This window comes from Delphinapterus leucas, chromosome 11, assembly GCF_059928025.1.
Source record: "Delphinapterus leucas isolate spDelLeu-1000000601 "Yukka" chromosome 11, BTC_Dleu_Yukka2, whole genome shotgun sequence".
Taxonomy (NCBI): Eukaryota; Metazoa; Chordata; class Mammalia; order Artiodactyla; family Monodontidae; genus Delphinapterus; species Delphinapterus leucas.
In genome coordinates this window covers 43579127-43603757 of record NC_143139.1, presented here as the reverse complement: position 1 = coordinate 43603757, position 24631 = coordinate 43579127, and the positions used below count along the sequence as shown (strand labels likewise).

The 24631-nt window shown below is 42.6% G+C and overlaps 1 protein-coding gene across 1 annotated transcript in view; it reads left to right on the top strand.

Annotated features, from left to right (window-relative positions):
* Positions 1 to 24631, top strand: part of TESPA1 (thymocyte expressed, positive selection associated 1) — a 65061-nt gene that overhangs the window by 2602 nt on the left and 37828 nt on the right. Inside the window, 8 exon segments of the mRNA XM_089920832.1 lie at positions 121 to 6950; positions 8074 to 8116; positions 14671 to 14720; positions 15482 to 15535; positions 16281 to 16317; positions 16590 to 16688; positions 21437 to 21645; positions 23218 to 24014. Coding sequence (XP_089776958.1) covers positions 6788 to 6950; positions 8074 to 8116; positions 14671 to 14720; positions 15482 to 15535; positions 16281 to 16317; positions 16590 to 16688; positions 21437 to 21645; positions 23218 to 24014 — 1452 coding nt within the window. The 5' untranslated portion in view covers positions 121 to 6787.

Here is a 24631-nt window from a genome sequence, read left to right as displayed (position 1 = left end):
TGGTGATGTCTATCTTGTCTGTGACTGCAGAAAAGATGCATAAGTTGCGGAAGGTCTCACAGGCCCCATCATGGAAATTCCGTTTCCTTTTTCTCTCCTCCCACGCTCTCTCACTCTCAGTCCCAGTTCACAGGCACTGCTGGGGTACAGACGCAGTACAGCCGGAAGAGCAGAGAGGTCCGTCTGATACACGTCCCGGGAGGAGGCCCAGCGTGCTCAAGAGAAACCTAAGGCTGGGTCTTGGAAACCAAGAGTGAGGAGGAAGGCTATGTGATATAAAGGAAGAAAGCACACACCTGGGACTCAGAACTTGTGTGTGTCCTGTTGATAGCAGTTAATATTCTATGTGACTTCAGATAAGCCTCTCTCTCTCTTTCTGTCTCTCTGTCTCTCTCTCTCTCTCTGTGTCAGTTTCCTTCACTGCAAAATGAGTGATCAGGATTAGATGATCTCTCTGATCGCTTTGGGCATTAAGTAAGAACAGAGGACCTATTTACTGCTTAGTTTTTATCTCTTCTCGACAGCATCATCCTTCTTTCACCGTCTGGACTTGACACACACTTCTGTACCCTGCTCTGCCCACTCCTTCTCCTTCCTTCTTTCCTTATTCCTGAAAACGTTCCAACTTTAGTGAATGGCTTAGACTGAGGGGAAATTAATAACAATAATAACTATATTTATTAAGCACCTCCTTTATACATCAGGGACTTAGTATGCATTATCTGAGTTTTGATTTTGAAACCCCAATAACCCAACAAGTTTGGTACACTATGTTTTACATATGAAGAAACTCAGGTTTAGAGGGGATAAGGAATGTCACTGAGGACACATATGCAGTAAGTAGACAGAACTGTGGTTTCAGACAAGCTTTACTCTGATTGCACAGCCGCACACTCCTACAGTTTTCCTCCTCAAGAGTTGGCCATCCTTCCTAGACCCCTTCAAAGTATCCCCTTGGTGAGACATCTGTAACTAGAGCTCATATTTTAGATTGGTAGGCCCATATGGTTGCTAAGATATTAAAATATGTTCATATCAAATTATGATAAATATTCATCACTCCAAGACCACTGAGTGCCCACCACTAACCCAGCTACCCCAGCTCTTCCCACAAGACTCCCCAGATGGCACCAAAAACTCAGTGCCAAGCTAGCCACACACTTGTAGGACCCAGTCACAGGACTGGGACTGGTATGACCTCTGAGTTGCCTATGCTGCTCCATAACCATTGCTAAATGTTCTGAATGCCACAACAGTCTACAAGTAATGTGAAATTCCAGGCAGACTCTCTCCTCTGAACTAGAACCTCGTTGGGCCCTCCGTGGCTGCTAAACCACGCTAAGCCTGAGGAAGGCAAAACTGCTTCCTAACCATCTCGTTGGAGTCAAGAAGGAAAACTACACTAATAACCGGACAAAGTAACTCTTCCTTTACTAAGATTGTCACAAAGTCAAGCATAAATTACTTTTGGTTTATCTGCCTCTTCTATACTAGACTATAAAACGGAGAGTTCATCTAGCATGTGAACTAGAGAATCTACTAACACAGTTTCTTCTTCCTTTATCCTAAATTACATTTATCAGTGACACCTGCATGGTGATCTTAGGTTATCCTCTTGCTCCATTATCAGTGGAAAGATGATACAACTAGAGTCAGACTAATGTGAGTTTAAATCTCAGCACCATAAGATCCTAAATATATGACCTTGGACTAGGCACATATCTCTCTGAGCTTCAGATAACAATAATTAGCTCCAAGGAGATTGTTGGGATTAAGTGAAGTAGTTTGTGGGACAGTTTTTTTTTTTTTTAGATATACTTGACAATGGGACAGTTTTATGGATAAATATAAGGAACTCTATACATCTCAGTTATTATGAGTACCTATTGCTTTGAATTGCCCATGTTTATATAAAGTGAATCTCTGACTACATTCCTTAGAAAAGAGCCTGGAAGTAAGTGATGCTCTCAGTGTAGTAATAATCACACACCCATAAAGGTTTTCTCTGCTAGTAAAGTTACTGCTTCTGCTGATGACTTTAGTTGGAAGATATTCCTTTCAAAGCTCTGAAACAACTCCCTCGTCGTTTTTTTTTTTTAAACTAAATTTATGTTGTTTACTTATTTTTGGCTGCGTTGGGTCTTCGTTGCTGCGCGGGCTTTTCTCTAGTTGCAGTGAGCGGAGGCTACTCTTCTTTACGGTGCGCGGGCTTCTCATTGCGGTGGCTTCTCTTGTTACGGAGCACGGGCTCTAGGCGCTCGGGCTTCAGTAGTTGTGGCTCACAGGCTCAGCAGTTGTGGCTCGCGGGCTCTAGAGCACAGGCTCCATAGTTGTGGCGCACGGGTTTAGTTGCTCCGTGGCATGTGGGATATGCCCTGACCAGGGATCAAACGTGTGTACCTTGCATTGGCAGGCGGATTCTTAACCACTGCGCCACCAGGGAAGTCCCCAGCTCCCTAGTCTTAAACCATTAATGGTGATTCCTCTTGTCTAACTTCAATCATGGCTGCTGCAATTTCTGCTTTGAACTATAACATCCTCAGAAAAAGAGAATTCTCTCCTGCTGTACTTGGTTGTAGTCAGATTCCAGAGCACTCAACAGATTGTGGAGAAATATTTTGGGAGTAAATCCCTAGAAAAATGTAGGAAAGAAGAAAAGACAGAGGACTGAAAATGATAGCAGAGGGGGAAAGGAGGCTTTGGGGTGGTTCAGGCAAGTAGAAACAGAACCAGCGTGGCATTCGTGTTGTTGTTTTTTTGGGGGTGGGGAGGTGCTTAGTGGGAATGTCAGAGAAAATATATCAGCAGGCATCAGACTTTCATCCCCACAGAATATGGACTAAATGTAATATTATAATCTAAACCAGCATCAAGAAAAATGGTACTTAGATTCCAGAAGGAACTTGTGACCAGGGAATAAAAACCTACAATGAAAAATTCTGGAAAATATTTTTTTTAGGACAAGAGAAGTTGATAGTTTAAGCTTATAAGTTCAGTCAGATTTGTGTGGCCCTATGTTCTATCAACAAAGGGGTGGCGTGACTATGCCCCAGGCCGTTTTCCTCTTCATTAGAAGGTATCCAAAATACATACATTAGGATTTGAGACCATGTGGAAAGTCCGGAGCCCCTGGCCTATGATACACACTAGAGGGGGATAATATTTCAGCAGCAGCGTGACTCTTGGTCCTCTGCAGGTACAGTATCTACTGAGCCCCTTCTGTTGCAATGTACCATGCACTGCCCTGAGGTAGGATTTAGGGGACAGGTTACAAGCAATGGTGGATAACGGCCAGAAAGGTAAGCCACTTACGTCTTGTTGAATGTGGTCTAGGCGCACGTGCTGGGTGCTAGTGGTGGGCAAGAGAACGGAGATGACTTGAGGAGCCCTTCAAAATGTAGAATGTGTTTGGGTAGAGAGGAAGGTGGCTGAAACTGGGTAAGCTAAAGCAAAGAAGCAGAAAAGTTCAAGAAGTGCTGGGGGTCCTTGAGCTCTCCTGACTGAATCACACTCCTTGGGCTCCTTCTCAGCCTCCCTCATCCAGGCTCACCACCTTCCTGGGTCACTGAAGCTTTTAAGTCCAAGAACCTCATAAGTCAGTGTTAATTTGAAAGGGAATTTGTTAAGTGGCAAGTAACTCCAGAGGCCACTGGGCCGTTTCCTAATTCTTACAGGAAAAACTACACAAATGCATCTTTTGTACAGGTATTATTCCTACAAATATTTCAGACTCAATTGGAATAAATTCATAAACAATGGTATTAGAGGCGAACTTTTACAACATTGAGTCCCACCAATTCATTTTCTAGAGGTTGAAGTCAATGCCCAAATAGAAAAACCTAATTGACTTGCCAGAAGTCAGTTAATTGGACAGAAAGTCTAGAAGAACGCCCAAGACTCCTGACTCCCATCAGTGCTCTTTTCACTGCACCAAACTCCATTGTACATCCAGGTGTGTGTTTTTTGTATGACTTGTTTGGAGGAAATATCTCCATGCCCTCTCTCTGTCACAAGGACCCTCCGTGCTTTCAAGGGTGCCATCTTGACAGCTGTGGGCATCCATCCTTCAGTTCTTTCTAACACTTACTGCCGACGTGCTTGTCTGATAACCATGTGCTGCTTCCTCCAGATTTCCACAGAGAACACCCAGTTTCTCATCTCCAAGCAGCACAGCTTCCCTCTGTCACCACTAACCAGACAATTCTATTTCTCCCGACCTCCAAATACTGATGTACTTACAGTGTTCCCACATAATGCCCTGTGAACAGGTCTCTATAACCCACGTGTGGCAGAGATTGGGGAAAATCAGTTAGGTTCTGTTTTAGGCATCAGGGACATAGCAGTGAACAACCCAGACAAAAACCTCTGTCCTTGCGGAGCTTCTATTTAAATCAGAAGAATAAACAATAAATTGGATTAACAAATAAAACAAAGTATGTTAGTGATAAGAACAATGAAGAAGAAAGTCAAGCAGGGAAGGAGCTCAGTGGAAGTGCCTATCATCTAGAGGCTGTGGAAGCCAGGCCTGGCTTCACGGAGAAATCGGTTAAGAGTTGGGCTTTCAGGTTAAGGGTGCCAAAGGCTGAGAGGGAAGAAGAGGGAGGGGAAAAACATGGGGAAAGCCTAGGGTTGAACGGGGGATAAGCATTTTCAGGGGGCAGAGGGGAAATGAGCCTGTATGAGTCTGGCGTATTTTCAAAGATGTAGGAGGAGTGTGGGATAGATTTGCACCACAGAGGATGCTGAAACCAAAGGAGAGGCCTCCATCACTCATCTCAATTAGTGAGATTCTGACACTGTGCTAGGCTGTAACATCCTCATTGAGAAACTGAGCCCAGAGAAAGGGATTGAATTCGCCAAGGCTGTACCATTAGTAAGTGGCAGAATAAAGTGTGGGAGTTGAAGGTTCCTTCCTTCTTTCCTTCTTTTTCTCCTTCCTCCCCTCCTTCCTTTCCTCCTTCCTTCCCTTCTTCCTGCCTTCTTCTCTCCCTCCTTCCCTTCCTTCCCGAATTCCTTTTAAATTCCCCTGATCACCAAATTAGTTCTTCTTGTGACCCGAAGATTTCTTGTGATTTAGGTGAGATTCATTTGCTCTGGAAATTAAAGACAATAGGCAAGTTAGCCTTTGATATTTTCTTCCCCGGACTGACTGACACCAACATATTAAATATTTTGGATGGAGGTGCAGTACTAGGTAAATGCACACTAGCAAGGCTTTTTAGACTCTTTCCCTAAATTCTTTATAGTGGCAGTTTCGTCCTCATTTTATCACCTCATAACAGCTCTGGCCAAAGGACAACAAATTCTCTCTGCTACCCCTCTTTGTGGCTTCACTATACACCACAGACTTCATTCAGTTGTTTAATTTCCCCTTAAAGGCACAGGCAGTGGAGAAAGGGCTGGGTGTCCAGGGTTAATAAAGTTTCATAGTGCCAACTGCTGTCTCTCCTTGGGGGAGAGACATGCCTTAGGCTGGGCCTGCAGTAAAAGAATTTAGATCAGACAGCAGTAATTATGTACTATTTTTCTCTGGATATGTTTTGTCTGTAACAAGCAGAAACATCCAAAAGAATTTTATTGCCCTAGGAATGCATTTTATGTTCAGGACTTTCTTTTCAAAAATAGGTATTTTAGTGCCTAAATTGTTGAATGCTTCACTGATGATTTTGTTTTTAAGCGTTTGAGAAGCAGAAGTCTCTGGAAACTGGCGCTCTTCTTATTTATTTCCCCCTTTTATTTTTCCTTACTCCAGCAGTTAAAGGTGGAGCCATGAGGATGAAGCGTTTATGGCAGCTCCAGTGACAAGGGCTGGTCCCACCTCCACCTGTTCACTGTGGGGACTGTGAGTGCAGCTGGTGGGGAAGAGGCAGGAGGACAGAGTATAAGCCAATGACTGTACATTAGCCTCAAGTCCTTTTAAGCTCTATTTGGACAATCGAATGATTCATCCTCTCTGTCTTCCTCTTTGAATAAGTGGCTCGTGCCATCAGAATATATCTCTTGGAAGAATACAGAGGTGTTGATTAGGCAGTGTTAAATGAAGTATTAGCACACTGATGAACTGGACAATTAACTCAGAGCCATGGAGAAACCCAAGCTGACAAATTAGAAAGTGATCTGATGATCCTGAAAGTGGTAACTGCTAATTGCTTCAGGCAATGTCTCCTTGTTTTTATTATGGGATTCTCCCCACCCTCATCCCTACCGCCCCCAGAGAAATCCTATGCTAAATAGGAAACAAAACAAGCCCAGAATGACTGTAGTTAGACTGACATCCTGGTTGTGAGACCTTAGAAAATTCGTTTAACCTTTGAGATCTGAGACTTCATATATCTTTATGAGGATCAAATAAAGTGAAATCTACACATTGCAAATTTAAAGATATTTTAATTACAATGGAAGATTCTGGGAGACAAAATTCTTAAGAACTAAAGAAAATGTTTTCTAATACAGCATTTCACCTATCATGAGAAGTAGCAACTCTCAAGTCAGAAGCGCTTTCTCGGTGTCCCTTAAATCATATGATATTTCCAGTTTCCAAACTTGGAAGACCTGGTGTTTAGATTGCTCAGAGCATTCCTTTCGTTGGAAGATGGAGGAGGAACAAGACATCTCCTCCCTCCTCCGGAACGGGCAGAGGGCTACGCTCCTTTCTGCAGAGCTGGGAAGATGTGGGGACAGCCCTGGGAGTGGTGATTACTGACCAGAGGATGAGGCAGCATCACTGTGTTCCAACTCACAGGACAGCATCCCTGTGGCGGGAGGCCCTGAAGTCTGAACCAGCACCATGGAGGGCTCTGTGCTGAGCCCCACGTCCTGGGAGAGGCGACGGGCCTGGCTCCGACAGAGCCGGCACTGGCAGACCCAGGTCCTGGAAGAGGACGCTGCCGCAGCCCTGCAGGGTGTCCCAGATCCCGAGCCTTCTGGCCTGGATGATGTTTTCCAGGAAGGTAAGAGGCCATTAGACATCAAACAGACTTGCACGTTCTCTTGTGATATGGAAAACGTGCCAGATGCCCAGGTCTGCAGTGCGGGCAGCGGGTCCTGGGTTTAGGCTAGCCACCCCCGCCCCCCACCACGAGGCTTATTTTGACTGTGTTAAATGAGTTTAAGGGAAGATGAGTAAAGTAATATGAGGCATGAATTATGTGAGAAAGAAACAGCCTAAGATTGGGAAAAAGGAAGAGGCACACTTTTGCCTCGTCCTGAGCAGCTATCTGTGAGGATCCGAGGCCAGGGTTCTCTATGAATGTTTGGAGTGTTTCTGTGTCTGTGTAACAAGGTTACACGCAATCTGGGTGCCTGGACTCTGGCTGCAACTCAGCTGTGTGACGTGACCTTTGGCAAGTCGCTCACCGCTCTAGGACATGCTTGTCTAATTGAAGTATTAGTACCTGAAATAGTAATAGTACCTTTTCCACATGCCTCTCAGAGCTTCTTTTAGGTTCCAATGATGCTGCAGACATAAGAGTAAAAAGTAAAAAATAAATTTAAAAATAAATCTTATGTACGTGAACCTACCCTCGCTTATTTGGTAGGAAACAAAAAGTGCAAACGCAAAATTGTGCTTTTTATTTTCTTTTCCTTTTTTTTTTTAAAGAGAAGGATCTATTCCTGTTCCCAAACCTTGGGGTATTTTCCACGTTTCTGGGAGAAAGGGGGCACAGAGGCAGAGAGAGAAGAAATATCCACTTTTTTTTTTTTTCGATACGCGGGCCTCTCACTGTTGTGACCTCTCCCGTTGCGGAGCACAGGCTCTGGACGTGCAGGCTCAGCGGCCATGGCTCACGGGCCCAGCCGCTCTGTGGCATGTGGGATCTTCCCGGACCGGGGCACGAACCCGTGTCCCCTGCGTCAGCAGGCAGACTCTCAACCACTGCGCCACCAGGGAAACCCGATCCACTATTTTTATACACGGATATATTCCTCTTTTATCTTAAAGAAAAGTTTTATGGGAAGAAAAAGGAGTCGTGAGGTGGCTTATATAATGATGTTTGTGGAATGGGGTGAATTTCAGGGAGGAAGTCTGATTTCCTTCAGTTTCCACGGTGATCTGATATCTGGCTTTTCTAGGGAATCCAATCAACAAGATTGAAGACTGGCTGCAGGATTGTGGGTAAGTGCTGGCGAGGCAGCTGGACTGAGCGTGGTTGATGCTTGGGTGTGTTAACAGGCTCTGACTCTTGAGAACTCAGAGCGCAGGGACATGAATTTTAATTGGGCGTAATGATTAGAAGTGAGGTTGAAATAAGGGAGAGGGGATTGTAAAGATTTGGGGTGAGTGTGGGGATTGGGGCTATGAATCAAGTGCATCGCTGGGCTGAGACTAAGTTAGGGTGAGGATCTGGAAGTACAGTCTGGACCTGGTCTAAAACTAAGAAGGATGGAAATGGGTAGCCACAGGGGAGAGCTGGGCTAGATTCCAGATTCCTGCTCCATTGCTTTTCCCTTCAGACTGGAGTTTTACACTGTGTAACAGAAGAGGACTTAGAAACCTAATTGTTCTTATGGTCAGAGTATTTCTTCATTATGAATCATTATGTTGTTTATTTCTACTGAAGAACACAGGAAGAGGGGCTAAGGGTTTACCCCAGTCATTCAAAGCAGTGACGAATTGGAGCAGGTACTTCAAGGCAAAATGTAGTACCTCTTTCCTGAGAAACACTTTAAAATTTGAAACCCTACACCCCCTCTGCCTGTACCATTTTAGGTTCAGTCTACCCAGACCTGGAGGGAAAGCTTCTGTGACCTATTTAAGTGTGATCATTTGTGTGATAATGAATTCTCAGAACTTATAACTCCCGCCTACTCTTTATTTCCTCTTCAGAAATGTTTCAAGCTGTATATAGCCTTTCATCTAAACTTGTTTATTAACTTATGAATAAACCCATCCTGGCTTATTTGGTAGGAAATAAATAACACTGTATAATCCAAGGTTGTTTATTTTAACTCTGCCCTGGGAGGTAAGGCAAGGAAGAATTTATTTTGTGTTTTTGTTGTGTACAAAACATGTTGTCTTTATTGTCATAATCTGGTTCGGAATTTCAGAGTTAATTAAGGGTAATCAAAATATAGGGAAGTAAATGGATGGTGGTAATGTTTGCAGGTTTGGGTGTGTGAGAACTGTCCCAGGATTTAAAATGCTTCTCCAGATACGTACAGGAGAACCAGTGGGCTCAGTTACTGTCTTTATCCCATTAACTATTCTTCAGTCTTATCAAGTCAATAATTATTACTGACCGTGAGTTTGCTAACTGTCTGATTGTCTAAATGGCCTAGAGGGGTGCCAAGTAGTTTAAAATATGCTCCTTGACCACAAACATACTACATTCTAGTTGAAAAGAATAAATTCCCAGAAATACAAGATTGTAAATTCCAGAAATCACCTTTCCCTACCTATATTCTACCAAGATAAACCCTGAACCAAAATTTATGATGAAAAAGTAGTCTGGTGAGTGAAAAGGCTCCAAGATTTGAGCCTAATTCTTGTGCTAACCATCTGTATAACCAGCTGTAAGCAAACAACTGAAATTCTATCTCAGACTCCTCTTCTGTAAAGTGGAGAGCTAGAATAATAAAGTTCCAAAAGATTCTTGTGAGATTTAAATGATATATGTGTACAAGTGTTTTATACTCTGTAGTACTATGTGAGTGGTGAGTGTCAGGGAGGAAAGAATTTTCCTCTACCCTTCTTTCTAGGTCCTTCTTTAATTCTTTAATCTGAGAATTAAATTGACGTGAGACAGATTAACAGGAGAAAATCAAACAAAAGTTTAAACATGTATACATGGGAGACACCCCGGAGAACTGAGTAACTCACCAAAATGGTGAAACCCTCACCTTAAATACCATCCTCAGCTAAAGACAAAGGATGATATTGGGGATAGTGGTTTGGGACTTCAAAGGGGAGGAAGGCAATTCACACGGAGATGAAAAAGCAAATGTTTGGTAAACAAACATTTACTGGACTATGTAAAGACAATGGGATACTAAGCAGACTCTGAATTCCAACACACCTAGTTCATATTCTCTAGTGAGATCTCTATTCCTGTTACAGTCCCTCTATCCAAATTCTTTAGGCAGCTAAGGCAGAACGTCAAGGTTTCTTCCTGAGTCTTTTGAGCCTTGGTTGTCTTCAGCTTGAAATAATCCACATGCCAAAGAGACATTTCAGGGTGGCAAATTTTGCTCCCCTACATGAAGTTTATAAAGATGAGTTTTATGCTACTTTAAAATTTCACAAAATAAGTCCATCTATCTATTTACCTGGCATCTATCTGTATCCTTTTATTTATCGGAAAAGTGTGTCCAGATATGATGCATATCAACTTTAGGACAGTGATTACCTCTAGGAAGGAAAAATGTTAGGAAGGAATGGGAGTAAAACTTCTCCTGAAAATATCTAACTATCTGAGGGCCAGTTCTGTCAGTTTTCCCAGAGCGCAAAAGTGCCTTCTCCTGATCTTTGCCCTGAAATTCCTTCAAGGTGTATTGTAGGTCAGCGATTGCAGTGGCTAATGACTTGATTCTTGTAGAACTGGATGGTGGGCAACATTCTTCATTTTACAATCCCTTCCCTTTCAGTCTTAATTTCGACCAAGCTTTGAGAGGCATTTGATGCTCAGTTTGTCCCATGGCACTAGGAATGCTTATTCCCAGGTCAGGTGAGGATTTCTTTGATAGGCCACTCAATGTACTATTACTGGACTAGGCCTTGTTAACAGTAGCTAACTGTTACTAGACCAGTTGGACCACCTGTCTTACTGGTCTGTTATGGTCCAGGAAATTGTTTCCTCTTGCTGTTTCTTCCTATATCTAAACTTACACTATCACTGATCTTATAGAACTACATATTTGATCAATCTTTTCAAGTCACCTAATCATCGTTAATTTGATCTGAGGCTCAGTCACACATACGGTAATGCAAGAAAAAATAATCTTTTAAAATAAGATTACAAGTAATATAGCTAGTAACATTAATAGGTCATAAGTAAGTACTGAAGCTAAGAAATTCTATTAGGTGCTGCCCTGTATCTCCCCAGGTCATCTGACCAGTCTGTTCTGCACCAGTCCCTATCTTTAAGGGAAATGACATATTGGAATTGTACATAAAGTTCACCAAAGATGTCTGCACGTACAAGGCGAGAGGTGGGTCATCACGACCCCATACGTAGGATTGAGAAAGAAATATCATCTAGGTCATTACATGGCTGGTGCCAGAAGAAGAAAAATTGATCTCTACGGTTGAGCAGATATTTCTGCCATTGCAGAGGTCTGGTTAATGCATAATGCACACCAGAGGGGAGGAAGGAGGCCAAAATGGGCAGAAAACAAATTTGTTTAAATTTTTGTCTTGCCTTAAAATGAATTTTTATTTCATCCGTCTCTGCAGGCAGAATCTATGGAAATTTCTGGAAGAAGCTAAAAATAGCCACATGCTTCTTCTTACAGTCCAATCCTCCTCCCTACTCTTTGTTTATGAATTGGGTATGCAGGAAGAGCAGTAGCTTGGCTCTTCTATGTCAGACTTGAAATGATGCTAAGGGACCTTTCAGTGCAAATGCGGAGAGGAGCAGCTATGGATCTAGTCTCTAGTCATTGATTTTATGTTCTAAGCGATAACTCATGAAAGGCCTGGGACTTGGATGAGGGACATGAAATTTCAAACCACCATGCTCAGAGGAGCTGAGCATGGATCAACAGATCCAGGCCTATGTCCATACTTCTGTGGTGTATTCCACATACACATAGAAAAGCATACGATCACAAGGGTCAGCCTGAGCTGGTCCTCATGTAGAGACTATGGACATGCCTGGTAGGGCGCAGCTAGAAAACAGAAATGAAAGATGCACACCCAACAAATATTGTGTTACTAAATTTTGCTTTGGGCAAATAAGGAATTTTATCAGTGGTATTTTTAAATGTAAATTTTATTGAAGTATGGCATACATATCAGTAGCATTTTTCTTTTTAATATAAATTGTCGTGCAACTCAATGGATGTAAATTTCAGCTATGCCAGATGAATAAATTCTAGCGACCTGGTGTACAACGTAGTGCCTATAGCTAACAATATGGTATTGTGCACTTCAAAATTTGTTAAGAGGGTAAATCTCATATTAAGTGTTCTTACTTCCAAAAAAAAAAATCAAAGGGAAATAAGGATACTCTGGGAGTTGTTGGATGTGTCTGTTAGTTCGATTGGTGATGGATGGTATCACAAGTGTTTACCTGTGTCCAAGCTCATCAAGTTGCACACATTAAGTATGTGCGGTTCCTCGTGTATCAATTATACCTAAATAAAGCTGTATATAAATATACAGATGTATACGTATAAATATAAAATAATAGCAATATAAATTGTGTTGAAGTATAAAGTATTTACTGAAAAATAAACGAGTCTTAAATATATGGTTCAATGAATTTTCTCAAAGGGAATATAGTGATGAAATCTGAAATAGAACATCACCAGCACTCCAGAAGCTCCTTCTGTCCCCTTCTGTTCACTGCCCTGCTTCCAAGGGTAACCAATACCCTGACTTGTAGCATCAAAGATAAATTTTGTACTTTTTAAACTTTATATAAATAGAACCATACAATATGCACTGTTTTATGTGTCCTTTTTTGTTCAGCATTATGTTTGTGATGTTCATCCATGTGTTTGCATCCAGCAATAGCTCATTCTTTTCCATTGTTGTGTAGCATTGTCTATTGATCATGCAACTTCTCCATTTTACAAGAACTAGAGATTTGGGGGTCTGCCAATTCTGAGTTATTATAAACATTATTTCTGTTGGTGAACGTATACAGGCATTTCCATTGATTGCATACCTAGAAGTGTAACAGTAGTGTGTTTTATTGTAGTTATAGTAATTGTAGGCCTTAGTAGTTGCATTACTGTGTAGCTACAGCACAAGCATTAAATGCAACAGTAGATCTCAGCCTTCTAGTAGTTGACTATATTGTTATCATAATGTTTTTAATAGTAATAGGAAATATTAATTTATACTAATATTTGTAATGTTATATATACACTAACACGTTTGTAGTATTATAATATATATCTTTATGTAATTATATATTAGGAAGAGAAGTATGTATTTGTAGTTCTAGTTGTGTTTATTAGAGTTACCCATTCTTAATTACCTTGAGTATCATTCCACATTTTATAGCATATATTGATGTACAGTTCTTCTCATGAGGACATGTAAAAATCCAGATTTTAGACAATATTGTTGATTTTTTCACTATTGAAAGGAAAGTACCAGCAAAAGATGTCTATATGTGTAGGGATTTATTTTGTAAAATTAAACACAGCTCGTTCTACAGACGTTGAGTCGGTAAGCCCATTTTCATTAATAAACATTTCGTGAACTGATACTCCAATAGCCTGAGAGGTGCCTAGATCTCTGGAGACTGATAAAGGAGAAGGCTTGTTTAAGACCAGCTCCAATGGATGCTCTCCAGTCAGTTTCCCTGTTAACTCACTTGAACAACTCTTCTCTATTCCAGCCTCCATTTGAGATTACATTCAAAGCATCACGTGCAACTTCCATTTTTAAAACTTTCAGGAAAGCCAACTATAAAACTCACAGCACGTCGGTGTTTGAAGTGAACTTAGATAATGATAATATCTAGGCATCTAAATCCCCTTACTTAATATTTGGGAACATAGCAGCAGCCAGGAGCCAGGACTGGAATCCAGGTGCTCCGGTCCCTGTTCAAAGCTTTTTCCACAGACAACTTCAATCACCCGTTTGAGACAGCGAATTTCTTCCTCATTTAAGTTGTTTCTCACTACCATGTATGCTGAATTCCAATTGTTCTTCCTGTGGAGACAGTAAATGTTTGATAAGCCCATATCTCAAAATGTAGAAATGTAATCTCTAACCAAGATGCGGTTCCTGCTGCTTCCTGAAAGATGTGATATTCAGCAACAATGGGGCTCAATGAAAAGGAAGGAGGTGTAGGTAGATAAGATGACCTCCTAAAAGTTTTTTCTTAGTTTCAGTATTTGTATTTCTGATGGAAAGTTTATGGCACCCAGACCCCTGCTTCTGTAAATATATTTCTCCAGTTTTGCTTCCGTATCTTTCCTATTTCCTAGCTACTGAAGAATCATTGCTAAACTGACTTGGGACACTGTTATCAGCACAATGATAGCACAATCTAAAATACAGCACCTTGGCAGTTTATGAAGTTTTATGTATATATATGTGTGTGTGTGTGTGTGTGTGTGTGTGTGTATGTGTGTGTGTGTGTATCATACTGATAATTCCCTTGGGATGTAAAATTATTTTATGTAAGAAATTGTGTTGTGTGTCTCTGTGTTGGCAGGATCTCTAACAACTCTCAAATCCATTATCTAACAAATCTCGAACCCATTATTCCTGCTTTAACTAATTCTATTTATTATTAATTAGGATGAAAATGAATAAATGTGATGAACAAAAAAAATAAATAAAATAAAATAAAATAAAATACAGCACCTTCTGGCTACCGCTATGGACTTGTCAGTCAAATCATCACTCTCCATTTGCTTCAACATAAAAGCGGTTTAAATACTACTGACTCTCATTGGAAAATTACGTGAACTTGTGGGAAATATTTGAAGAAAAGCCCTTTCGAAAATGTAGTGATTTAAACCTATGAGATTCTTTTTGGTTTTTAGATACTTTGAAGAAGGGTTTTTTGAGGAAGCAGGACAGCCGATCCACAACGGTAAGCAGAGGCTCTGTTCTTTCTCCTCTTGTTCCTCTACCTTAGACAGCGACACGGCTGTGTGTGTGTGTGTGTGTGTGTGTGTGTGCACGTGTGTAAGATGCTATCTTTTCACTGCCTACAGAACACCTATTAGTGGTCATAAGACAGTCCAGGAGGCCCAGAGGATAGAGTAAGTGTTGGGTCAGAGCCCACAGGCTGACTAGTCCTCAAAGGTTAGCTTCTGTTAGTGGCTGCTCAGCTAACAACCACTGCTATGGAAAACGAGCTTCATAAAATATGTGTGGATGTAGAGAACAAACGTATGGACACCAAGGGGGAAAAGTGACGGGGGTGTGGTGGTGGGATGAATTGGGAGATTGGGATTGACATATATACACTAATATGCATTAAATGGATAACTAATAAGAACTTGCTGTATAAAAAAATAAAATTCAAAATAAAATAAAATGTGTGTCTGTATATGTATGTTTATGTGTGAGTGCATACCCCCACGTGCCAGTTCTTTGGAAGAGGATTGTGTACATGACTATGTGATATAGGGGACAGGTTAATTGTAGGTGAGTTTTTACGTGATTTTTTAAATCAAGATATGAATGTGACTTCTGAGTTAGTATCTGTGTGGCTGGGGTAGTTTTTCAAACATGTGGATGTATGATGTAATTGTGTGGTTGTAGATGTGTATACTAATGTGTGATTGTGTGTGTGCGTGTGTGAGTCCAAGCCTGATTTTCTGCAGCCTTTGCCTTATTATTTGACAGGGTGCCCCAGCCATGGAACCAGCTTTGAAGATGACTTGACCCTCGGAGCAGAAGGTAAGTGGCACAGCTCTCTGAGGTTGGAATTGAGGAAGAGGCTATCTACTGGATGAATTAAGGATAGAATGGAAGGGGAGAACTGCAGAAAGAAGCAGCCCATCCCTGGAGTCTTATCTGCAGGGAAAGGGCAATCTCATATGATCTAATGGAAAACTCAGAAAGTGTCACATGCCCAGAAATACTTCCTCACCAGCCTATCAAGACATCTACTGGTCCATCATTGGAGCTTTCCTTTGGCCCCTGAATATATAAAATCACCATAAAAGTGGCTGCCCAGACATCTTTGAGATGGTTTTCTGTATAGGAAGCCCCAGGCAGTCTGAGTACTGGGTGTAAGAGAGAGACTCCATTGGAGGAAAATAAGGGCTGGGATAAAGGATGGAGGTACCGCAACCTACCAGTGTCTTCTGGGACCCGTAGAGACTCACGTGGTGAGGCAGGAACACTAGCCTGGGTGCCTGAATGACTCTGTCCTCCTCAGGACAGAGAAACTCTTGTCTGGACACCAGGCATGGTTCAGAAGTTCAGAGGCTCGGGGCCAGTTTTTCTCTGCTGTATTTGTCCAGGTCTGTGTTTGATAATCTTCAGATACTTATATAAAGAACAGAGTTCATGGGATTCAGGGGCCTATAGTAGTGGCAGAGGGGAACAGAGGGGGCTGAGTTTTAAGCTCGGAGGGACAGCTTAGGTGATTTGCATTTTCCCTTCTAACTTTTTCTTTGCCTTTCTGTTCCTTGTCCAGCCACACTGTTGGCCGCCAACAGCAAACTCTTCTCCAGGTAAGTGTTCAGTTGAGCCAGGCTGAACAATGTCTCCTTCAGGACCTACTGAACTGGGGTGGGTGTCAGAGTCCAAGAAATTAAAAACAAAGAGCTGAAGATTCACAATAGAGGTGAGATTTCCAACTCGGAATGAGACCATAGATTGAGTTTTTACAGTAGATGGTTCAAAGGTACCCAGCATGGAGTGACAATGCCCAGCAGGGCATGTCTAGGGACCAGGGTGCAGACTGCTCACAAGATTAGTATGACTTCAGCGTTGATCCCTGCAGGAGCTTCCTGGAGACAGCCCGGCCTGGGCAGCTACTGGATCTTGGCTGCAGTTTGGCTTCCAGTAGCATGACTGGTGGGACCAACAAGACTAGTTCAAGGTAGGTGCCAAGTTTGGCAGGGGTGTAAGGGCGGGGAAGATGAGAGGTAGAAGAGAATGGAACTAAGAACCGTTGCCAGTTTTTTTTCTGGGATATACTGCTAGAGCTTTTATGTAGTCACATACTTGACAAGCATAACAATATTTGCTTCAAGAATAGCAGGGATGCAGAGGAATCTACTGCTCAGAGCTGGATGCTGTGTGTAAAATACAGGTGTCTCCTCCCCTGCACCTTGTACCCCAAGAGGTGTAGTATCGGTACCATCACAGTTCCTGGACCTATAAGTACTCAGTAAACAATCAATGAATGTATTAATTGATTGGTTGATTGAGGCAATAAAACATTGATTCATTCAGATAATTTTGTACCCCCAAATGCAGGCCAGGCAATGACTGTGTGGAATTCGAAGATGAAGCAGACAAAGAGTTTGCCCGCAGGAGCCCACCAAGCCTATAGGGTGAACAAAACACACACACAAATAACTTTAAAACAAGATGGAAAGTGATGAAAACTAGTGTGCTATAATAAAAATTGTTTGGAATTTGGAGTCAGAGTTTGAATTTGAGACCTTATTAGCTCTTATCTCTCTTTAGTGATTTGTCTTTATTGAACCTTAGCCCTGGCAACACCCCAGTTCAGTTAACACAGAATCTCTGGAGATGAGACTCAAATATCTGCATTAAAACTTTTTTTCGAAGTGTATTTGATTGATTTACAATGCTTCAGGGGTAGAGCAAAGCGATTCAGAGATGTGTGTGTGTGTGTGTGTGTGTGTGTGTGTGTGTGTGTAGGTGTACTTTTTCAGATTCTTTCCCATTATAGGTTATTGCAAGATATTGAGTATAGTTCCCTGTGTTGCATAGTAGGTCCTTACTGTTTACTGTTTTGTATATCGTGGTGTATATGTGTTAATTGCAAACTCCTAATTTATCTCTCCCCATCCTCTGCTATCGCCTTTGGTAACCTTAAGTTTGTTTTCTAGGTCTGTGAGTCTATTTCTGTTTTGTAAATAAGTTCATTGGAATCATTTTTTTAGATTCTACATATAAGTGATATCATGTGAGAGTTATCTGTCTCTGTCTGACTTACTTCACTCAGTATGATAATTTCTAGATTTATCCATGTTGCTGTAAATGGCATTAGTTCATTCTTTTTTATGGCTGAGCAATATTCCATTGTATATATATGTACCACATCTTCTTTATCCATTCATCTGTTGATGGACATTTAAGTTGCTTCCATGTCTTGGCTGCTGTAAATAGTGCTGCTATGAACAATGGAGTGAATGTATCTTTCAAATTAGAGTTTTCATCTTTTCTGGATATGTGTCCAGGAGTAGGATTGCTGGATCATATGGTAACTCTGTTTTTAGTTTTTTTGAGGAATCTCCATACTATTCTGCATAGTGACTGCCCAATTTACATTCCCACCAACAGTGTAGGAGGGTTCCCTTTTTTCCACACCCTCTCCAGCATTTATTATTTGTTGACTTTTTTTTTTTTAATTTATTTTTGGCTGTGTTGGGTCTTCGTTGCTGCACGTGGGCTTTCTCTAGTTGCGGCGAGCGGGGCTACTCTTCATTGCAGTACGCAAGCTTCTCATTGCAGTGGCCTCTCTTGTTGTAGAGCACAGGCTTTAGGCGCATGGGCTTCAGTAGTTGCAGCATGCGGGCTCAGTAGTTGTGACTCTTGGGCTCTAGAGTGCAGGCTTGGTAGTTTTGGCACACAGTCTTAGTTGCTCCACGGCATGTGGGATCTTCCCCTACCAGGGATCAAACGCATGTACCCTGCATTGGCAGGCGGATTCTTAACCACTGTGCCACCAGGGAAGCCCTGTAGACTTTTTGATGATGGCCATTCTGACTGGTGTGAGGTGATACCTCATTGTAGTTTTGATTTTCAATTCTCTAATAATTAGCAATGTTGAGCATCTTTTCATGTGCCTACTGGCCATCTGTATGTTTTCTTTGGGAAAATGTCTATTGAGGTCTTCTGTCCATTTTCTAATTACGTTCTTTGTTTCTTGATATTGAGATGTATGAGCTATTTATACATTTTGGATATCAACCCATTATCAGTCATATCATTTGAAAATATTTTCTCCCATTTAGTGAGTTGTTTTTTAATTCTATCAGTGATTTCCTTTACTGTGCAAAAGGCTTTAAGTTTAATTAAGTGCCATTTGTCCATTTTAGCTTTTGTTTCCTTTGCCTTATGAGAGAGATCCAAAAAAATATTGCTACAATTTATGTCAAAGAGTATTCTGCTTGTGTTTTCTTCTAGGAGTTTTATGACTTCTGTTCTTATGGAACAGTGTTTACCCACTTTGAGTTTATTTTTTTATACAGAGTGAGAAAATTTTCTAATTCTTTTACATGTAGCTGTCCAATTTCCCAGCACCACTTATTAAAGAGACAGTCTTTTCCCCATTGTATACCCTTGCTTCCTTTATCATGCACTATAAGTGCATGGTTTTTTTCCTGGGCTCTCTATTCTGTTCCATTGATCTATATATCTACTTTTGTGCCCGTACCAAACTGCTCTGATGACTATAGCTTTATAACCGGCTCTGAAGTGGACACAAGTCACCTCTCCCCGCCGAGGTGTGCTGGCAGCTGTCACCTTAGTGGAAGCTGTGGCTGGGGATGGAAGGGCTAGAGCCAGAGGCTGGTGTGAGCCAGGGCTTCTCCTGTGCTCAGTGGCTCACAGCACCCTATCCGGGGCAAGACTGTGTCCTAAGTTGTTGGAGCAGAATTCCTGAGGGTCAGGTCTGAGCTGGTTCCATTCCCTCTGAGTGTGTGCTCTCCTGCAACCCAGCATTGGTACCTTCGCCCCAGAGGGGAGCAGGGCTGGAGCAAGAAGGGCTGGGGCAGGTGCCCATTGCAAGCAAGGGCCCATTGGGGAGCAGTCCTGGCACATGAGTCAGAGTTCCAGACCGCTCTCCATCTGCCTCTGCTGGGAGCGCCAGTAATGGCTGCCATCGCCCGGTTCACATGTAGCGCCAGGTCCAAGCCAGCTCCATCGCCCACAGCTACACACCCTTCACAGTAATGGCAGCCTTCACCCTAGTGGAGAGCTGCACCATGGAGCAAGAGGAACTATAGTGGGTGCCCCGTGTGGGTCACAGGAAGATGGCCAGAGTCAAGGCACTTTCAATCTGCTTCCTCCTCCTTGTCTCAGGGAGTCAGCGAGCGAGTGCGCTCTCTTCGCGAGCAGAGTCTAGGGTTCCTGCAGCCCTCCTGTTAGTCCCACTGGTTTTCAAGCCAGCTAATGGGACTCCTCTGCCCAGCGTCAGACCCTAGGGCTGGGGTGCCCAGTTTGTGGTTTGAACCACCCACTCCCCAGGGAGGATCTCAGAGCCCATGTAATCCCCCTCTTCCTCTGTGTCCCCTTGCAGGGATGCAGGTCCTGACCTGACTGTTTCTCTTCTCTTCCTACCCAATTCCGTGTAGATCTTGCTTTACAGCCTTGGCTGTGTAAGAGCGTATCAGTCTCCAGTGTGTTTTCAGCGAGAGTTGCTCCTCGTGGAGATGTATTTTTGATCTGTTCGTTGGGGTGGGTGAACTCAGCATCTTCCTTCTCTGCCACCTCGATCTCCCCCCTCCTCGGTGATCTAGTCGTATGCCCACAATTCAGATAAGGAAACTTAGGATCATGAAGATAAAATTGGCAGTCAGGGGCTTCCCTGGTGGCGCAGTGCTTGAGAGTCCGCCTGCCGATGCAGGGGACACGGGTTCGTGCCCCGGTCCGGGAAGATCCCACGTGCCGCGGAGCGGCTGGGCCCGTGAGCCATGGCCGCTGAGCCTGCGCGTCTGGAGCCTGTGCTCCGCGACGGGAGAGGCCACAGCAGTGAGAGGCCCGCGTACCGCAAAAAAAAAAAAAAAAATTGGCAGTTAGGAGGAATGCACGAGAATAGATCCAGGGATTCCAATTATTCAGCTATTACTTGAATAAGATGGTCTCGATTTGGATCAAAAAGCCTAGCCTCCTTTCTGAAGAGAGTAACAGTGATTAGTCAAAGCCTCAAATAATTCACAGCTCCCCTACCCACATGGTTGTTTGGAACACGTAGTTGGTGAGCTCTAGTGTCACCCAGCTTGGTGCTACCAAGCTTTGGATGTAGACATATGTTGGTGCCATACCGAGAGAGAGACAGAGACAGAGACAGAGAGAAAGTGTTTGGTCTGTAATGCAGGACTTCTGTCCTGAAATTGTGCTGTAAAGGGGCCTACTTCTCAAAATCAGGTTTTGAGCATACCTGTATAGATAAAATTTTATCCTCAGGGTGAGAATAAAATGAGTTTTATGTTCCTTACACACTCATTGCCTGGGTGTTCCACACAGCCACTGGCACAAGCTGGGTAGCAAGTTACAAAGCGCTTGGCAAAAGCCAGCTGTGTCACAGTATGTGCAAGTGGGAACTGACAGGTTAATAACACAACTGCAAGGTTTCTTTGCATCTAGACTGCTTTTGATTTTTCAAATCCCTCTCATAGCAAATTTTCATTCATCTGTAATCACTGTAGTCATGACAGAATCTCGTTCAGTTTTTAAACCAGGGCGAGATTGTAACTCCCGTGTTTCAGACAGAGAGTTTAGATTCAGAGCAGTGAAAGCTTTTCTCAGTCACAGTGGCAGATGGAGAAATGGCCAGAAAGGTATCTCAGTCTCCTGACGCTTTTATTAGATAACTCTGGATTACCCTGTGTCTCAAAGCTTTGCTTGTTTACCCAAACCCCCTCTTTGCAGCATCTCAGAGATTCTGGACAAGGTGCAAGAAGATGCAGAAGATGTCCTTTTCAGTCTGGGCTTTGGCCAGGAGGACCACAAAGACACTTCTCGAATTCCTGCCCGATTTTTCACCACTCCGTCTCAGGCCAAAGGCATTGATTTCCAGCTCTTCCTGAAGTCCCAGGTGCGGAGGATTGAAATGGAAGACCCGTGCCTCATGCTGGCCAGTGAGTGTTACCACAGATATATGCTCAACTTCTCTCCCAGCCTGCAGTCATTCACAACAGGGATCAGTGGCTCTAAATACTACTTTCTCTTGGCCAGCTTCACTCGACCCTTTGTCTCTTGTGTCTGTTTCTTCCTATGCTGTCTTCAGTGAGGATAGAGAACTCTGACTTCTCTTCTCTCTCTTGAAGAAATTGTCTTCAAGAGACCTCATATCACTATTACTTTCTTTAGATCTTCTCTCTTTCAGCTGAATCAAATAGGAACAATGTCTTTAAATCTTGTCCCCATTTTCTATTTCTCAGTTGGAATTATTGAATGTTCCCCATTTATAGCCACTACATTAAAATCATTTCCATTTAGGGCAGTGGTTCTGTTAATTATGTTAAATTGTGCAGGAGTTAATCAAACATTCATATTCATAGGCTTTTCTTCCAGAGAAGGAAGGGCTCAGGAATATTTATGTTAAGTAAGCACGCCGATGATTCTTATGTATAATCCTTAGACCACGTCTAGGGAAACAATGATTTAAGTTGTCCCAGTTCCATACTAAGGAAAGATATGAGAGGGCTTCTCTACCTGGATGAGGGATAAAAGACTCTATTTTATTCTATGTGTTACAATATATTTCAAATTATATTCTTTTACAGCCCCCCAACATAGTGTTTCTGACCGTGCTGTTTCAGATTCCTTGCAACAGATTCAACTTAAAAACTTGGTAAAACTACGCTTCTGAGCTCCACCTGCTGGAACAAGGATTTTGAGTTGGAGTATTTGCACAAGCATTTTAGATGATTCTTTCACACACTAAAGATTGAGGATGACTTATTGAATTTATTTTATGTGCCAAGTACATAATTAGTTGTTAAATTCTGGAAGGACAGCAGCTAGGCAAGAGAAACATGATTCTTGCCTTTAGGACACTTACAGTTTAAGGGATATATGGTTTATCACAGTGCTTTTCCAACATGGGTGTATGTGTGAATTACTGAAGGATATTGTTAAAATGTGTGGGATACAGTCTGAGAGTCTGTATTTGCAATAAATTCCCAAGTAATGCCAATGCTACTGGACTACTGGCCACACTTTGAGAAGCAAAGTCTAGCAGAAATGATATAGTCCATCTAAATTTCTCTACCTCTGTCCATTGCCTAGTAATTGCTATCCCTCAGATTTGCTGCTATCAAAGAAGACTTCTATAACCCTAAAGTTTTCTTACTAAGAAAATAATGTTAATTTTGCCCTTTTTAGTCATGTTTGTCATCTAAGGCAAACACAGTGATAGAGACCATTGTATACTGACAGCAGAAAGGATATGCTAAATCAAGATACAGAAAAGTTTTTCATCCCGTATAGAATTAATTTTTGGACTATTTGGGATAGGGAGTCAAAAAGTCAAGAAGGTCAAGAAAGAGAATCCTGGGTGTCAGAAATCTAAATGGGAGAAACGCTGGTAGAGAAAATGGCACCTTCTTTCTGAATTTTGAGTTTTAGGAAGGCTGTTGAAGGGAAAGATTCAAGAAGTAATTGGCTGATGACCCCCTAGACTCACCGTCTTCAACTCTTGCACTCAGGCAGGTTTAAGCAAGTGCAAACACTGGCCGTCACCGCCGATGCCTTCTTCTGTCTGTACTCCTACGTATCTAAGACCCCTGTCCAAAAGTTCACACCATCCCACATGTTCTGGAATTGCAACGCAACTGATGTGCCATCCATCAAGATTCTGGCCCCAGAACCTGAACCTCACTCACCCAGAGAGCGCCTCCGGAAAGCCATCTCCAAGATGTGCCTGTACACGTGCCCACGAGATAGGCTATCACCACCCGACCACACCCCCAAAAGGAACAGTTTAGACCAGGTGGTGTGGGAAGTGATGGACAGAGTGCGAGGAGAGAAGTTGGTCCTCCAGCAAGACCCTGGGTTTGGGCCAGTCCCACAGGGAGATCCTGTGCCCCCCATCAGGGGCACAAAGCTGCCCACTTCTTCCTGTCCATGTGCCCTCTGCTTTAAAGAGGAAACACAGCAGGGGATGTCCACATTGCAAGAACCATCAGAAACTCTGGATTCTAACCCCTGTTGCACACATTCTCTGCCCAGAGCAGATCTACAGTGGAGCACAGACCCTGCACAGGTAAAGAGACAGCTGTGGGGTCTACAAGCCACCAGTAAGGAAGCCCATTCAGCCAAGGATGAGACCTTCTGGAAAAGAAAGAGCAGAGCAAGAAAGAGTCTGTTTCAGAAGAATCCCATGGGCAGGAAGGTTAAATCCCTGGACCTGTCCACCATCCAACAGAAATGGAAACAGGGCCAAGAGAGAACAGAACTGCACCGATCTCTAACCCAGCAGCTGCAGGACACTTTGGTCTTGGAGGTGAGTGGGTTGAAAGTGAGGGAGAGGCTGGCAGAGAAAGGCTCTGGATTCCTTCCCTTGGGTAAAGGAAATCCAGGCTCCTTTTCCTTGCCAGATATATCAATTCTTTTTTATTTATTTATTTATTTATTTTATTTTTTCAATTCTTGAATTATATTCAGAAACCTTTGGGAATGGGTTAATATACAAGGAGGGAGAAAAAGAAATGAGCCTGGTTTCTTAAGAGTGCCCAGGTTTCTAGCACTATTTTTCTAATTCCTTATCTAATCTGATCTTCATTGAAGTTTCTCATCAAGCACACCTGCCCCTGTCATTTGTGGGATCCACACAAGAGTACAGATAGAGGTTACACACTAGGCTAAACACGAGTAAATAAAATCTTCTCTTCTACCTTGACAAGCATGTAACCGCAAAGTCCTAGAAGTTCAGGTTCAAATCTAGAATTCTCACTCTTAGGACTTCAGTGCTAGAACATGGCAGGGTGGGCAGAGACCCTCCCCATCCTGTCCCCTTCTCTTCCCATGGCCAGATCTGCCCTGCACCATAAGGGATTTTGCACATACATATGTGAACACCCCAGCCTGCATATACAAATGCCACAAACCCCCTACCCACAC